Here is a 16,651-nt window from a genome sequence, read left to right on the forward strand (position 1 = left end):
ACAGTGAAGTTATGTCTGTAGGACGCACGATAGTGTGTTACACTGTTAAAATAGTTGAAATACTATGGAAAGGCAGCACTATGCTTTTCCACGTGTTTCTTCAGCCATGTGTTTGTGTTGGTGAGGTGTGACCTCACATGGCCCGATTTTGTTAAGAAATGAACCCCTTCCTCCACTTCTGACATTGTTCTTGCTTGCCTAAACTAAAGCGTAAATGAATGGCAGCACAAAATCTTATGACTTTTAAAGAGCATGCCATGGTTTTTGAAAATTCATGCTGTCTGAAGAGGGAAAGTTGTGACACTACCATGACAACTACTTTAAATTGGGAAATGTAGAGAAGACTGGAATTCTACTAAGTGTCAGGTATCCCCCAGAGTGCCCAAGAACCATAAAGTATTTGCAAATGGGAAAGTGTGCTTAAGTGCAAATCTCCCTGAAGAATTAATTTATTTTTTAAAGATGGATTGGTAGTAGCTGAAAGCAGGATGTTTCAAGGGTCTTGCAGAACTTGTCTCAGATATTCTTAAGGTTTTGGGAGGTGAAGTGTGCATAACATGAGCTTTGGTGGCATCCTGCTAAAGCTAGGGTAATGAATCTGAAATAAAAGAGTATCTTGTGCTACCAATATTGTCCTGTTTTTATCATACACTTTAGGTGGTGTTTTTTTTCCCCATGAGAATCATTTTTAGTTTAAAATGTATTTTATGTGCTGTAACGTGCTAGAGTCTTTGTTGCGGTATTTCCAAATACAAGAAATGTCCAAGATGCACGTGGTAAAACGGTGTGCTTGCTATTCTGCTTGTCATCCCTTCTTAAATTATGTTGGCTAGAGGTAGGATAACATATTTTTGATTATGACATCAACGTATTTGGTTGTGCTAACTTTGTTTCCTGCTTAGTTGAAATGAGATAATGAGATACCCTGTGTACAGGAAGCCCAGTGAACCCAAACAGATGGGTGAAATAGCTGCCTATTAAACTATAACAGTCTGTTTTAACTCTGTTTAATCTGTCAATTTATCTGTCAAAATTGACTTTGCAAAGTTAAATCTTGCTCTTCGGTGCATAAGCATTGTGCTGTTCCTTAAACCTCCCTCTCTCCTTATCCCAAGTCTCATTTGTTTGTAAGCTCTTAAGAGCAAATGTCTTGCTTTAGGATAAATGTAATACATCTTAAACGATAATGCAGGGGAGTAAACCCAACAGAATCTGAATGTAGAGAAAATGGCATTTCAATATTCATTTTCTGGGGTTTCATAGTTTGTTAGTGCTGGTTTAACTTGATTACTACTCACTTTTTTTTTTTTTTAAATCATTGAAATGTGTAGTGGTGGTATTCTTGTGTTTTATTCTTTTTTTTATATTTTTATTCATTTCTTTAATGAAGAATTTTTTGAATTAATTTAATTAATTTCATATCTGGATGCTACCCCAACTGAAGATGGGTGATTGAATGGTTCCTTCCTGAATAAGGTGTTAATGTAATGAATGGATGTCTCAGAAACATAAAAAGATAATCAGTGAACTGAGGTGGTCCTTGCGCATGGTTTGTGTAAAAATAACGAAGGTCGTTCTTCTGGAGAGAAAGTACTTTAAAATGTTTCAAAAAATAATCGTAGAATTCGATGTAAATTCTGTGCTCAGTGTAGGAAGGATACGTACTCAAATGGGAGGGATATTGGTGCTGATCATTTAACCAGCTCTCTTACAAAATTTTATTGGCAGGATGGCAGCTTTACAGATGAAGAAACACAAATGATTGAAGTTGCCCTGATTGTAATGTAGGCGGATAACTCAGTGTATATATGTAACACAAACACTGTATGTTCAGAATTGCAGTATTTTATGGAGTGTTGCTTAATTTATGGTTTAGAACTAGAAGCCGATTCAAGATTTGTTTTATTGAAGACTGTAGTATACATATAATAATATATTTATTATTTAGTTGTTACATTAAAAAGAAAATGTTGGGGAGCAATTAATGAGGTTGCTGATGCAAGAGCTAGTTTTAACTATTTCGTATACTGCAAAGTAGTAATTTGCACTAAAGAAAGCCAAAAACTGAGGTCAAAAGTAGAAATAGGCTCAAAAAGCAGATTAGAAAGTATCTGTGGAAGGGGGTGTATCTTTATCTTGAGGTCATTAAAGCAAGGGTGATTGCACTATGCATATCCTCCTTTTACAGTCTTTTGTAATAACCCCATTGCTGGAGCTCTCTGAAACGAGATGGAAAGGTAGATGGGCATTTGGCATGACTGGGTCTGGTGGTTGGGTGGTGGTGGTTTGTTTGTTGTTGCTCATTTGTTGAGGGGTGTGAGACTGATTGAGACACGAGTAAATTTTCTAGGTGTAGTTTGAGAAATCTTCATCCTTCTAAAGGAGTTTTAATTCTACTGTCTACCATTGCCATGAGCTTAAGTCTTTGCAAAATACTTCTATAAACGTAAAATGCTTTTAAAATACTTAATGCTTTCTGAAGTTATGTAGCAGGTGGCATCACCTGTTGTGTGTACCCACTTAAATGGCATGCAGAGGAAGGAGACTTGTCCTGTGGCTCTTGAGCTGTGTCCTGACTTCATGAAGTGTCATTCTCTCCTTTGTAGAACGTTGAATTTACTTAGTGTTGGACTAGTATTACCTGGCATTTGGTTGGTTGGTTAAGTCTTTTACTGCACTTAAGTCTTTATTGCTGTAGTTTTTGAAGCAATATTTTGCAGAAATTTGTCTTGGAAAGTGTTCTTTTTGGCAGGCGTCCTTACACATTTTTTTATGCAGTGTGTTAAATATTCTTTCTCAAGCTAGCTCATGTTTTACATACATAAAACAGCAAGAAGTCTGTAAAAACTGTGTGTGCTTTTGGTTACCAGAGATGTCCAGAAAACGCAGAAGTACCTATTAAATAATTATTGTTGTTCTGCCTTTTTATTCTTTGCTTTTCTTTTTTTTTTTTTTTTTTTTTTTTTTAACTGCAGAAGCAATGCTTTGTGTTTAACTTATATGGTAGGACTTAATTCACTGATTTTTGTTATTTAGTCTCTTACTGTCTGGCTGAATAATATCTGCTCAATTGCTAGTCTGGGTTTTATGTTTTAAAATGGTGTATGCTGCAACCTGAGTTTTTATTCATAGCTATTCACTGTCTTTCTCTAATGTCTATCTTTCATTTACCAACCATTGGATCTAATTCAGTTGTCTGTTACTGACAAAAATGTTTCTAGTCTCTTCTCTGGATACTTACAAACTCTTGATTTAGTCATCTTCTAAGCTTTCACGGGATAAAATAAATTCAAAAACTGAACCTGTTTGTGTATATGTACTTATGTTACAGATGCATTATATTTATATATTTTGTTAGAGTAGATGTCAAAATGAAATTAGTTTTTTCATTCATTCTCATCAGTTGTGTATTACATATATTTTGCGGGGTTACCATTTTTTCTGTCACTCTGTGTAGGGGGAATTTGGGTGTGAATTGCTCACTCGCTTTTCCTTCTGCATAGGATGAAAGAGATGAATTGATAATGAAGAGAAATGAGGTGCAACAGAAGCTGTATTCTGCAGTTAATGAATTTATTTCAGAAGTGGATCAGCTGTTCCTCTCTGAGCGCTCAAGAATGTTGCAGGTAGGGCAGAAGCTTTTTACTGATTCCGAAACACTGAGAATCTTTGGAGATGTTTCTTAAATGTTACATGCTTTGTAGTTAGGGACCTCAACAGCAGGAGGTGAAGCTTTAGGTTACACTTCTGAGGTAAGTTGTACATCTGACACCTGTCATTCTCAGTATAATTTGTGATTGTGGTCTTTGGGATGTTCTGTTTCTGAAGCAAATTATCTTGGGTTTGAGCAAGAGTTTTCTCTTACTGTACTGTATTTGGTGACTAACAAATTCACAAGGCACAGAAAACTTAGAAGGCGAGCACTAGAGAGAACCTACAATTAACAAGTCAGTGCCTTTCATGATTGGGTTATATGCTATCCTAGATCTCTCTGTTAAGTTGGCTGTGTAGTTTGGGCTAGTATGGCAAAGTGCAGAGTGGTTAAAGCGTTTTTTGTCTAGGAGGCTTGTTAAGCAGTACAGAATGTCACGTCAATACTGGGAGTCTTCTTATCTCTCCCTCTCTTCTCTCCTCCTCCCCTTCTCTCTACGAGTGAACCCAACAACAGAAAGTGGGGGAGTAAATGAGGAGATAGGCTCTGTAGATGCAGTAGGAACTCTTCAAAATTAGTCTTACCAATGGTAGGATTATCAAACTGGTGTTTCTGGGCTTTTTTATTAGAAATACATTATTTTCTTCTTTTAAACTTCAGAAATACTGCTTGCTTTTATTTTGATTGTGCAAGCGTTTTTGGAGAGGGAAAAAGGTTAGCAATGGTTTCAACAGCTTGTCTGTACAAATTCTGGAGGCTTACTCTCCTACGCCTGTACAAGATTGGGTTCCTATGAAAAACACCCCAGTTACAGGCAGCACGCAGAATTGTGTAAGGTTGGAGCAGTATTAATAGAAGTAAAGTGTGGAATTATTTTTAAACACCATTCAAGTATGTTTTGATGCATTTATTTTTGGTGCTAGTCTGATATGCAGATGAGCATCTAATTAGAGTTTAGATGAGTAGCATTTCATGGCTTTCTGTCACTGGAGACCCTGTGTAGATCCTGCTTCTCCAAACAGGAAAACTGGTTTGTGTTTAGTGTGTGTTTAAAGGTTATGCTGTGCTAATCCACTAGGTGGTAGACATTAAACATTCTCTGGATAATTGTACTGCAGTGAAATTGTAATGTAATATATATTTTTTTTTTAAATACTTGAGGGAGTACTGAAGTGTGTCTGTGTGTGTTAAATGAGCTTTGTGCTTTAGCTTAAAGGTCTTCCCCTGTATTAGAAGCTAGATGATCAGAATAGCTTTCCCAAACAAAATGGAAATAACCTCTTTGACAACAATCAGTGAGAACCTCGGTTGCCGTGTTTCAGAGCTGAAGAGGTCACACTTGCACTGTCCTGGTGAAAAGAATATTTTTCAGTGCATCTCAGAACAACAGGAGCTTGGGAACTAATGCCTGTCTCACTGAGGTTGTGCACTGCAAACCCAGCCCATCATACATTTCTTCTGACTTAGGTTTTATGCTTTCTAGTAAGAGCCATTGCTGGCCTGAACTACAGACAAACTCCAAAAGCTTCAGTCCTAGCTGAATCCAACTGACTGGGGCTGGAACATGCAGTTGGGTTTAGCTGCCTGCTTTCCAACTTGTAATATTACGATGGTTAAGAGGAAGGTTGAGGGTATGGATATGTATGTAAGTTATTCCAAAGCAGGCTGGGGTGTGAGCTGAACAGTTGTCAGCTGTCCCATGTTAGCTGCCTGCAAGCATGTGTTTCCTCTGCTGCACAGTAAGCCTACAGTAGCTTGTTCCACCTATTTTGAGTTGTCACACTTAGCAGGCTGGTTTGTGTACTTGTGGGCCATGGAGTAGTCTTTGTATGGTAACTTGTTATCTTGCTGATAAAGGTACTAATGCTTTAGGGAAGTATGTTTTTGTGGAAGATAAATGGGAGGAAATGGGACTTAACTTATAAGACTCTTTTCCTTGAGGACAGTATGATGGAATACTTGCAGGTGCTCTTCTGGTGTGACTAGTTTTTGTAAACCTGGAGGACATGGCATATTATTAAAAAAAAAAAAAAAAAAAAAAAGTTGGTCCAGTCAAATCCCTTTTTGTAGGAAGAATTTTGCCTCTTGAGCTATAGCAAGTTGTATGCAAGCATATTGCAGCTCAGATTTTTTTGAGCATGAGACTGCATGAGACTTTCTACCCAGTTGCATGGAAGGCAGCTTTCTGGTGCATTATAAACAGAACCCCTTCTTGCTGTTTGTCCTAAGGAGCATAATTTCACAGTCCAGCCCGTAAGGTAGAAGAGACTAGAATACGAATGACATGATATGATCTGCTAAGCTTTTTGTGGTGTTTTTCCTTTCTGGGTTTTGGAGGGAGAATCAGACTGTAGTGTGAGATCCTTTTCTGCATTATGTTCTCTGAATAGAGGTGCTGCCACTGGATATGAAAGGAAAGTGGAATATAAAAAACACTTCGATTAATGCAGGAAGAGGATTTTGTAATATAAGTAATGTTATGTCAGGAGGTAGTACCAAGTCTTTCTGCATTAAATGTCTTGATTTTTATTTATAGAATACTGCCGCAAAATTATTTTGTTTTGCAAACCTGCTGTTTTTGTTTACTTTGATGCACAGGAATTGTCTCGTTCTCTGGAGATGGTTTATGGTCAAGTTTCTGAAGTGAATGACTCTGAGGAGGTGTTTCAACAGTTCTTTAAATGGAAGTGTGCTGAAATGGAGGAGTTTGTTCACATCAGAAATGATACAGATGCTGCTTTGAAAATTCTCATTGACTTGTTCAGTGGTATCTTAAAGGTAAGTCAAGTAAGTCCACTTCTCCTGTCACGGAAAAAGATGAAGCATGACGTTTTATCTAACTAAGCTTGTGTGCAATAGTCCGTAGTAGGGACAGCTGCCTTTGGCAGGGAGCTTGTGCATATGAGCAGTGGAACTAAATGTCAGCGCCTTGTTGCAGGGGGAGAAGGTGTGTGTTGAGGAACAGCGTGCTAATTTATCTCTGTGCTTAGCATACCTTTGCGGTGAGCTGGTACCAAGTGAGGGTTTATGCTTGCCTGTGAAAGGATGTCTTTTGACTAAAGATCAGTGCTTTTATGCAACTATAATATATCTTATACTCTATCTAATCCTTATGTGACTGGAATACTTTCATTAGTCCCTTCAAGTAGCCTTTGGATAGAAATTATTAAGATTTTAAAAGGTGCTAGTTCATAAATGCTGCTAAGGGAGATGAAAGAGCACTGTAAATGAGGACTTAACGTTATTGGAGAAGCCAATCTGACTCAAAATAGTTTAGATACAGATTGCAGGCAAATATATAATTTTTTTCTCATTTGGAATACTGAATGTGGAGAACTTATGCAAATAAATTACCCACTTTTAATTGCGTTTCCTATGATGTTTGCTGAAATACCACATAGATGCTGGGGCTCTTTTGATCTGAGTTGTAGAAAGTTGGGGGCATTAGAGCAAGTATGTCTACACATGGTATTTGTCTTAAAAGGTGGTAAACTGTGGAAGTGGGTTATTGCTGAGCTCTGTTTGTAAAGAAGGTGCAAAGTTGGGAAGTAACTTTCTCGCTGTTCTGCTTCTGTGCTTAATACCTGTGTTCTTGCTGAATTTTGAACTCTTAATCTTACTGAGAAGACTGTAAGTTGCTCTTTCTTTATTCCTGCAGACCCAGCTTCATTGATTGCATTTTCTGCTGCACTGTTATGTGTAAACATCCTCAGACAGTATCAATGTAACCTTCCTGCCAGTGTGAACTGTGCATAATCCATCAGTGTTTTACCATTTTGTAGTGAATAGATATTTGCATTTTGTTGTACCCAGACCATTTACAGTGGCCAGATGTTGTTATGAGTAACAGTGTGCCGTGACCTCATGGTAAATACTGTTCAGTGGCAGCACAGACTTGGTGCATGTTGTGTGCAGCATCATGTTTATGAATTACTTGCAGATATTTATAACCATGTCAGTTATTAGACTGGGAGAACGTACTTACCTGCAGGTGGGTTTGCGTGATTGCTGTGTGCAATTCGAAGTGCTACTTTGTATGTATGCAAGTGACTGAAGTACAAAAGTGACTAAAGTTTGTTAATGTCATGATGAACTCATTTACCTGTTTCAAACCTGAACTTTTCCATGAACAATTCAACTCTTTGCTTGGTGAATCATGGCTACATTAGTTCTAGAAATTGCTGTATCACTCAAGTGTCAGGTAGTTAAAGGTGATATTTGACAGAAATTCTGATTAGGTTTCCAGTAGTGCTTGTTCTTTGTATCTTCTTTTTGCCTGCTCTTGCTGTCTTCTTGCTAAGTTCTAACTTTGAATTACATGGCTGTTTTTTTTTCTTTGAAGTGTTTTGACCTGTCATCAGAAACATCTTCAGATTTCGAGGAAGTAGCTGTCAATGTGGATGAAGTTCTCAAAGAGGCTGAGTTGAATATTTGCAAAGAACTGAAGACTGACTTAACAGTAGGTTCTAAGCATTTTTGTATGTTTTATACATCTTTGATTTGAGTTTCAGGCTTCACTTAACGTACCAGACAAGTTTGTTCACTACAGAACAGCATTTTTGTTCTTTGTGGAAGTATGATTAAAAAGTCACTAAGGTTGCTCCTTACAGAGAAAAGAACATTTTCTAGGCAACAGGCAGAGGACAGCTTGGGGTTACAGGAACTCAACTCTGTAACTTGGTTAACTAAGAGATACTGAGAAAACTGGTGCTTCCCTCTGTATGCACAGAGAAGCTCACATTTCTTTGAGCAGCTCTGAGTTTTGGTGCTTGCCCTGAAAGTATACCTAAGTAAGTTTCTGTTGCATCTTGTGGATGCTTATGGATAAACTTTGTTTCCAGTCTTAGTGACAAAATGCTATACATCTTTTTGCATGGAGCAAGTGTTTTTGCCTCACTGGGAATCTTTTTCTGATGCTTGTGGTAACTTTTTCTCCAGTTGTGTACCTTTCCTGTTCAGTGTTTCCTCGGTTCTCTTTTGCTGACTCTTTGAGGTATTTGCGTTGTCCCTGCAGTGAGCCCCTTGTGTGCCAGAGAATGATCAGCAAATGTTGAATTTGTGCTCTAACTACAGAACAGCACACCAACAGTTTATCCTGCTTCTGACTGCTATCTGCAACAGAACCAGCGACTCCTTTGCAAGAATGGTTGCTTACTTTGATGCTTCATATCTATTAAACCGTTCTATCTTCAGAAACATTAAATGAAAAAAACTCCTTCATAGTACGTGGAAATGGATCCTCTGCATGGAAGTGCTGATGAATTTTATTTTCCCAAAAGTATTGGATAAACTCTTAGACTTACTAATTTCTCCTTTAGTCGTCTTTAAGAAGAGGAAAAACTGATAGACAAGTTTTTCCAGTAACAGTGGAATTTCTCAGTAAAGGTTTTACAAATGGAACATTGGTGGTATGAATGGAGAATGACTCAATCTTTAATATCGCTCTTGTGTCTATAATTCAATCTAGGAACATGGTGAGGCAGAGAAGGGAATAATTATGAGTGCATACAGTAAAGTTGTGCATAAAGTTCATGAAGAGCAGAATCTGATCACTGTCATACAGAACAGATACTTGGCCAGCGTTGAGGTTAGTTTATGCCTTATTTATGTCATGCTGACCTGTATTAGTAGCACTTTCTGATACTTAAAAATTTTGTTTTTTTCTCTTTAATTTTATAATGGAAATTCTAGGTGTAAGTTGGTGATGAGAGATTGGTTGGGTTAAAGTTTGAGAATAGCAGTTGTGTGTTACCTCAGACAAGGTTTTGTTTCAGCTAAATGCAAAGCGTGGTGTTTGTGTGGTTTTCTTTTTTTTTTTTTTTTTTTCCTTAATGATGAAAGCTGGAATCTCTGGATTCACTGCAAATCTGTAGTATGTAACTTAAGGGAACTCAGGTTAAGTAGAATGTCTTCCAGGAGGTTGTTAATGTCAGTAAAATGAAACACTATTTTGTGGGGAAAAACCCTGAAAAATGAATTCAGATAGGCTTAGGGCAGTTTCTCTAATGTATTGGATTAAAGCACATTAAAACAGAATGCTTGAATGTTTTTCTGTTTTCTTCCTAGTTCAAAAAACAAGCTGAGGAATGGCTGAATAAAAGTCCTAATATTGACAACTTACTATCAATTAAGAAAACTGTGAAAAGCTTGAAGGCCAATTTAAGATGGAAACTGGCTGAAAAGAACAACCTTGAGGAAGTATGAAAACATTACAGGTTTTGTTATTTCAGATTCATTTAGGAACATAAACCAAATCAGTGGTAACTACATTGAACAGTTTGTACCTTCTGTACTTCAAAGATACGTTTTTCGTGTCCCTTCAGTCAAGACTTAGTTGCTTGACATGAATTTGTTTTTAACTTTATGTAGACGTTTTTTCAGTCCCTAGCCACACTACCGATGCTTTTAACTAGCTGTGTGAGGAGCTAAATACCTGCATTTCCTTCATGTCAAGCTGGGAACTGCAGTTAGGTAACATTATCTTAAAAAATCATGGGAAATCCTTCACAAAATGCAGCTGCTGTGCAGTCTGAGACAGCTCTGGAAGGAGCCCTTCTGGGAAGGAAAGGGAAGGGGTCCCTCTGGTGGCCGTCACTGCTCAGTACTGCATAGTCTGGTCCTGCCGTTTTCACCCTGCTGGTTGTGTGATTTACTTTTTCTGCAATGCCTCCTACACTGATCAGTCTGAAGGGTGATACTTGTGTGCATAGTGCTTGCTTTGCTGGAGTTGGTCTGCCTTACCTCTTCTGTTCAACTGTGTAATAGCAAGTAAATTAGACTTCTACCTTAACCTGCAAACCTTTTCCTATGAGCCACATCCACTTTGTTCATAATGTGTGTACTTCCCTTTTGGAGGCAGAAGTCAATGTCTGTTCCAATTTTTAGGGTTCCCCCTTGCCCGTCAAAAAAGTTGAAAGAATGTAAAAGTTGCCTCTAAATCAAATAAACAGCACTGATGCTGGCACAGATGCATAGATCGCACATTAATTGCTCTGGAGATGCTTAAGGAAAGAAAACCTGCTTGTGTGTCTTTGTAAGCATTGTAAAGGGACAGTGATCTCCCAAGAAGGATTTAAAATGAGGGACATTGATGAAAGCCACTGGTAAAAGGATTCTTGATAAATGAGGTGGCGTGAGGTGAATGCCCACTTAGGGAAGAAAAAAGTGAATGAATTAAGGAACCTAGTTTTGCTGGTAGATGAACAATATTTCTGTTATGATTATGTGGGGTCAGGTAATTTTTTTTTAAACAAAAAAAAAAAAAGCTCAAGCTCTTTGACTTAAGAAACGAGTAGGCAAAGGGCTGGAACATTTCGTCTGTTATGTAAATAAATGGTGCACCCTTCCCTGTGATCAGGTTATAGGGGAATCTCTTAGGTTTCCAGGATGGAGACTGAACCTTCAGAATGCATTTGACTCCAGAACTGTGATACTGAAACTGCTTTTTAATCCTGATATAGTAGATAATTGTTGTTTGGTATAATAGCAGAATGGGAATTGTATGCTAACTTTGGTTATTCCTAACGCAGTCTGATGATTGCAGTGAGCTTGAAATGACAAGAATAAAAGAGGAAATTGCTGCTCTGCGAAATGGGGTTCTTCAGGAAATATACAAGGAACGTGAAGAATATGTAAGTATTAAATTATTTAGACAGCTAAAATAAAGCTCTGCGAGGCACATCTACATTTCAGTTGCTTTTAATGTATGATGTGGATACAAAAATCACATTTTTAAAGTTCAGTGTTGAATGTTAAGGTGGCCCTATTTGGGCAAAATCTCTGGGAGATGGAAGGGAGGCTGATCAATTCTTTTTTTTGTTTCTGTTTGGATGTTGTCTTTTCAGACACTTCTTCGCATCCCCTTCCCCTCCCCCAAATGGGGTTAAGTGAGAATAAATGAGCTGCAGTTCTTGATCCAAAGAGCTGCAGGTTAAAGTGTAAGCTCAGTAGCTGAAGGCAGACTGTTCTGTGTAAGTAAGGCAAGTGTTTACTTAGGAGTGGACTAAAACAGGGTTTTGTCCTGAAGTGAAGGAGATCACCCTTTCTCTAAGTCCTCTCTATGGAGGGAAGAATTGAAACCATCACCTTTTAGGAAGTAGAAGAGCACCAGGGATTGCGATGACGATGTCTTACCTCTGAAGACATAGCATTTGTGCAAAATAGTTACCTTGCATTGTGGTTGTGTGAGATCTGTAGATGCTTGAGTGGTTTGATCTATGTTACTGCTTGGTTCCTTTTTTCTTTGGTTTCATTCTAGTGAAGCTGTGCCCTTTGTTTAGGCCTACTAAAGCATATTGTAGAAAAAAGGGGGATGTCTTTCCTTCATAGCACATGAGTTCTTCAAGGCCTTAACTTTATTCACCCTTAGAGCTTTCCAAAATTTATCTGTGCGTATTGAAATGCTGTATTAGTGTGTGGGGTGGGGTGTTGTCACTTCCCTGTCTTATTTTGCATGGTGCTACTGAAAGTGGAACAGACATGGATATCCATTTGAATGTCCTGGTCCTAACATTGCAAACATTAGTGTATATGGTGTCAGAAGCTAATGACCTGAAGCTTGTTTCCTTCATCCAGGAGAAACTTTCCATCTTGGTACAGAAATGGTTCCCTGAGTTGCCACTTCTTTATCCAGAAGCAGGAATTTTAAGCTATATGGTAAGCTGAGGTTGTGGTTTAATCTGTCAGCTACTGTTTAAGGCACTCTCATGGCTGTGTGTCCCGCTCCCTGCCCTTCTGGGTGGTGATCAGTATTTTGTTAGCTGCCTTACAATGGCATTTTGTGTGCAGCCAGCCTCTTGCTAACAGATGCGGTAACTTCATTTTTAACAAGCCCCCACTGTGTTTGTGCTTTAAGTTGATTGAGGAAGAGAAGAGAGAGTCAGAGCCTGTGAGTGTTGCTGGCTGTTCATACTGTACTCTTATTCTGGCTGTCTCTGTGTATGTGTGCTTCAGAATTCAGGTGGGCTTCTGTCGCACAGCCTGGAGCGAGACCTTTTAGATGCTGAGCCCATGAAGGAGCTGAGCACAAAGCGGCCGTTAGTGTGTTCAGAAATGCAGGATCAGAAGGTTCTTCTAAAGGTAATGTTGGTCCTGGCTTTCAGTTAGCGCTGCAGGTGAGATCCTGACCCAGGAATGTGCTGGTTCTGAATGAACTCTGCTTTTCCTTTTGTATTCCTGCATTTAACAACCCTTTTCTGATATGTGTTTTCTTTTGTCAGGGCCTGTAGAACACAAGACCTTGTTCTCTGTCTGGATTGCTTTCCTGTTGCTTACTGATTTTTCACTTCTTTTGAGGGCAGCTGTAGTGAGCAGTGCTTCCCCTCTGCTGTCTGTTCTTTCTCGTATTTGGTGAACCCTTTAACTTGTTTGTTACTCTTTGTTTCCAAAAATGCAAATGCTGTTTTGTCTTTCAGTTGATTCATCACTGTGAAACTTCAGGAACTGCTGTGTTCCCCTTGTCCTTTTTCTTCTCCATTGTGCTAGCAATTGAGAACCAAGGGTTATAGTATCAGGGGAGGCATAATTGAATTTTTCTTTCTCTCTCTCTCTCTCTCTCTCTCTTTTTTTTTTTTTTTTTTTTTACTTCTTAAATGGGAGACTTGCTTCTTGTTTCATTGTTACAGACTTCCTAAGCATTAATGAATATGAGAGCAATTTATGACAGTTGTTACTGAGTTTTGTGATAAATAGAAGAGTTATTTGATGGAACCTAATGGTATGCCTTTCTTTAACTAAAAAAGTGTCATGCAGTAATGTTACAGACATTAGGAGTTAGAGCTTGGGTGTTTCTGTTTTGTTTTTCAGGGATACTCTGTAGATGTGAGCTCAGAAGGCAAAGTGATTGAAAGAGTTGCCAAGTATCACAGGGCCTGGAATCAACAAAAGGAGAAATCTGGCTTATTGCAACTGTTGTTTCTTCTTTTCTGCAAGGCAAGATTCAAACTGATAATGTTGCTTGTTTTTTTTTTTTTTTTGGTTGTTGTTGCTTGGTTGTGTTTTTTTTTTTTTTTAATTTTAAGCAGAAAAACTTTTAAGTTGGAATTTAAGGCTTTAATATTTTTTTGAGTTGGAATATTGAGTCAGAAAAATATTTCCTTTGGGACTTCAGTTTAGGTGAACTATTTTCTTAGTAAACATCAATTGATACATCACACATCTAATGCATGTTAAATTTTCCAGTGTTCCTGATATTGGAAACAATGTGTTCTTAAACTTTTGTTTGTTTTTGTTGTTAAAGTCTGATCCTCTGGTGTATTTAATGGTCCCATACTACCCAGGGGCAAGTCTACGAGCTTTACAGGCTGATACACCTTTAACTTTACAAGTAAGTGTAACAGATTACCAGCATTTTCCTTTCTATGTGTTTGGTCTGAACTCTTAACATTGTGCTGTATATTATGCTGCTGGAGGTGTGTGAGCAGTCTTCTTTGGTGGCTGCCAATGACTATACAGAGTTGCACAACGTGGCTTGACTAGCATTTGGTCAAGCAGTAGGCTATGGTTTTCTAAAAGGGATTTTGCTTGGTTACACTTCCTTCTTTTATTAAAATCAGTGCCTCAGCAGTACTGCTAGTACACTTCAAAAATGCAAGAGTGAATATGGTAAATTTGTAAGCAGAGGCATTCTTGTACCAAAGTTTAGAGGATTTATGGTGGGGGGAGGCTTTGGGGTGTGTTTGTGTGTGCAGGAGTTGTTCTCTCTCCTCCCTTTCCTTCCCTCCTCTCCATGCAGTTTATTGGCATTTTGGCTAGCCAGCCTTTCTCAAAGAAACAGTAGCCAGAAGCCAATACAGTCTTTTCCCTAGTTATGTTTGATGACGCAAAAGCTTCTGTCTGTGAACTTGGAGGCACTTGTAAATATATCCATCCCAAAATATATTACAGGGTTTTAAAATTGTTTATTTTTGTTTAATGTTAGTGAATTGTTAACCCGTGGTTACCTTTTGTTTGTGAAACGAAACAATCAGTTGACTGGCTCTGCAAGTCAACACAGTCTTACTGGGAATTAATCCATACTTTATAAAACAATTGTCAGGAACTTTGAATGTGTGCAATCTTCAAATAATTAGAATGTTAGTTTTGGAATAGAAACATTAGATACTGTTTTTTTTTTTTTTGGTTCTTCCATATCTATTTTTGTAATGAACACCAAAATTAAACCATTAGGAGACATTAAAAGTGATGAAAGGAGTTGCCCAAGGTCTGCAAACGTTGCATGGAGCTAATATAGTGCATGGATCTCTGCATGGAAACAATGTTTTTGCTGTGAATCGAAAACAAGGAATCGTTGGAGACTTCGATTTCACTAAACCAGAGGTAAAACAAAACCAAAAACCAGCTAAAAAAAACAACCTAGTGACTTTTAGTCAGTTATGTATCAAGATAGATGAAGTATATAAGATCTATTGATAACTATTGTGCTCTGCAGTAGGATTCCTGTTTGATGTTCTGAATGGGGTTGGGTGGTTTGAGTCTTGCTGAGATTTTTGTAAACACAATCTGATTTTGGATGGGGAAGAAAAGGATTATCGAGCATGAGCCCTTATTAAGGAAAACAGTGAAATGGAAAAATTCAGAAGTTGCAGTACTTGCTGGTTGGCTCTTTTCTATGTTTACTGGTAATCAGCATCAGCAGAGGTGAGAGTAGGAACTTGTTTGAGGAAAGAATAATCTAGCTCTTGCATGCAGTCTTTGCATGTCTATGTGATAGGTAATGAGGTTCTACGATGTGTTTTAATCTGTCTCAGTCACCTAACAAGGTTATACATGCTACCTGTATAAACATACCTGTATTTATATGTATTTTTCTTTAGTCCTCAGTTTCTATAGTAAAGAATTTCATAACCATTTTTGGGGAAAGCCTAATGTTCTTTAAGAATACAATCTACTCCCTTAGTGTTTTACTTCGTTTACATGGCAAAGTCTCTCCACTACTGGTGTATGTTTTTGTTGTCACATTTTGACTTTCTAAACTGAAGTTGATTTGAGCACATTTGTGTGCTAGAGGTCTTCATGTTTATTTAATTTTTATAACAATGTGTGTTATGTTATTATATAATATTAATATAATAAAAATATATAATAAAATAATTTTTATTGATAATATCTCTGTTTTGTCAGTGCATTTGCTGTTAATCTTAATGAGTCTTGTCATGCTTGGAGAACAAGCAAATACATTTCTGTTTTCAGCACGCAAAGGAGAGAGGTTCTAAAGATGTTGCCAGCTGAATTTTCTGAAAGGTCATACTCGGTGTAGCTGGTGCCATCTGAAGGTTGCAAGATCTGAAGAGGGCCTCATCTCTATTCCATCCTGCAGCTTAGGTTATAATGGAGCAGGAAAGTTCCACCTGTGGTTCACGGCCTGGATCAGTTTGTGCCTGCTGTATGGGGAGTGTCACAGCACTGCTCAGTGCTTGTGCTTCCTGCATGAACACAAATTGATGAGCAGAGCTGTGTTGCTGAATACTCTCTGCAATCTGGAGATTGTCTCCTGCAGTCTGGCTGTAGCTGGTGGTGACTACAGTCATGGAGAGAGATTGAAACTCGTGGTCTAGCTTTTATTGTGGCAGTAGGCAGTCCTAAAATAGGCTGGAAACAGGGAAGAAGGAAGTAGCTGGTCTCAGGTGAAGTCCAGAAGGACAGGGAAAAAAGAATGGAAAACTGGCAAAACTGATAATAGAACTGAAGCTTTCTAAAGTAGTGCTGAGTGTCTTTAACCATTTCCTATATTTTTTCTTCTAATTTGAGAAGTTTTGTAACTTGTATTCCTTATTACCTTATGACCGTTAATAGTTCCAGTGTGGAGTAAAATCTGCCAGCACTATATTTCTATTACAGTTAGATGATAGATACGTGACTATTTCCTTTCTCCTTTACACCCCATATTTTCCACCAGTAAAGAAGGACTTCACATTTCATTCGGGGTCAGCACAGAATGCTATGATGAAGTTGTCTGATGTGTTAAATTAGAGAGGGAGATACCTCTCCTTCAGTCTGCTA

The 16,651-nt window shown here is 38.1% G+C and overlaps 1 protein-coding gene across 1 annotated transcript in view; it reads left to right on the forward strand.

Annotated features, from left to right (window-relative positions):
• The window catches only part of STK31 (serine/threonine kinase 31), a gene marked incomplete at both ends in the record, with an annotated part of 34,833 nt that overhangs the window by 11,084 nt on the left and 7,098 nt on the right, over nucleotides 1–16,651 (forward strand). Inside the window, 11 exons of the mRNA XM_084281597.1 lie at nucleotides 3,504–3,626; nucleotides 6,251–6,430; nucleotides 7,995–8,111; nucleotides 9,120–9,239; nucleotides 9,719–9,850; nucleotides 11,182–11,283; nucleotides 12,227–12,307; nucleotides 12,605–12,730; nucleotides 13,457–13,582; nucleotides 13,890–13,976; nucleotides 14,819–14,968. Of these exons, the coding sequence (XP_084137723.1) occupies nucleotides 3,504–3,626; nucleotides 6,251–6,430; nucleotides 7,995–8,111; nucleotides 9,120–9,239; nucleotides 9,719–9,850; nucleotides 11,182–11,283; nucleotides 12,227–12,307; nucleotides 12,605–12,730; nucleotides 13,457–13,582; nucleotides 13,890–13,976; nucleotides 14,819–14,968 (1,344 nt within the window). The remainder of the gene's footprint in view (nucleotides 1–3,503; nucleotides 3,627–6,250; nucleotides 6,431–7,994; nucleotides 8,112–9,119; nucleotides 9,240–9,718; nucleotides 9,851–11,181; nucleotides 11,284–12,226; nucleotides 12,308–12,604; nucleotides 12,731–13,456; nucleotides 13,583–13,889; nucleotides 13,977–14,818; nucleotides 14,969–16,651) is intronic.

Source organism: Netta rufina, assembly GCF_964035555.1.
Source record: "Netta rufina genome assembly, chromosome: 2".
Lineage (NCBI taxonomy): Eukaryota > Metazoa > Chordata > Aves > Anseriformes > Anatidae > Netta > Netta rufina.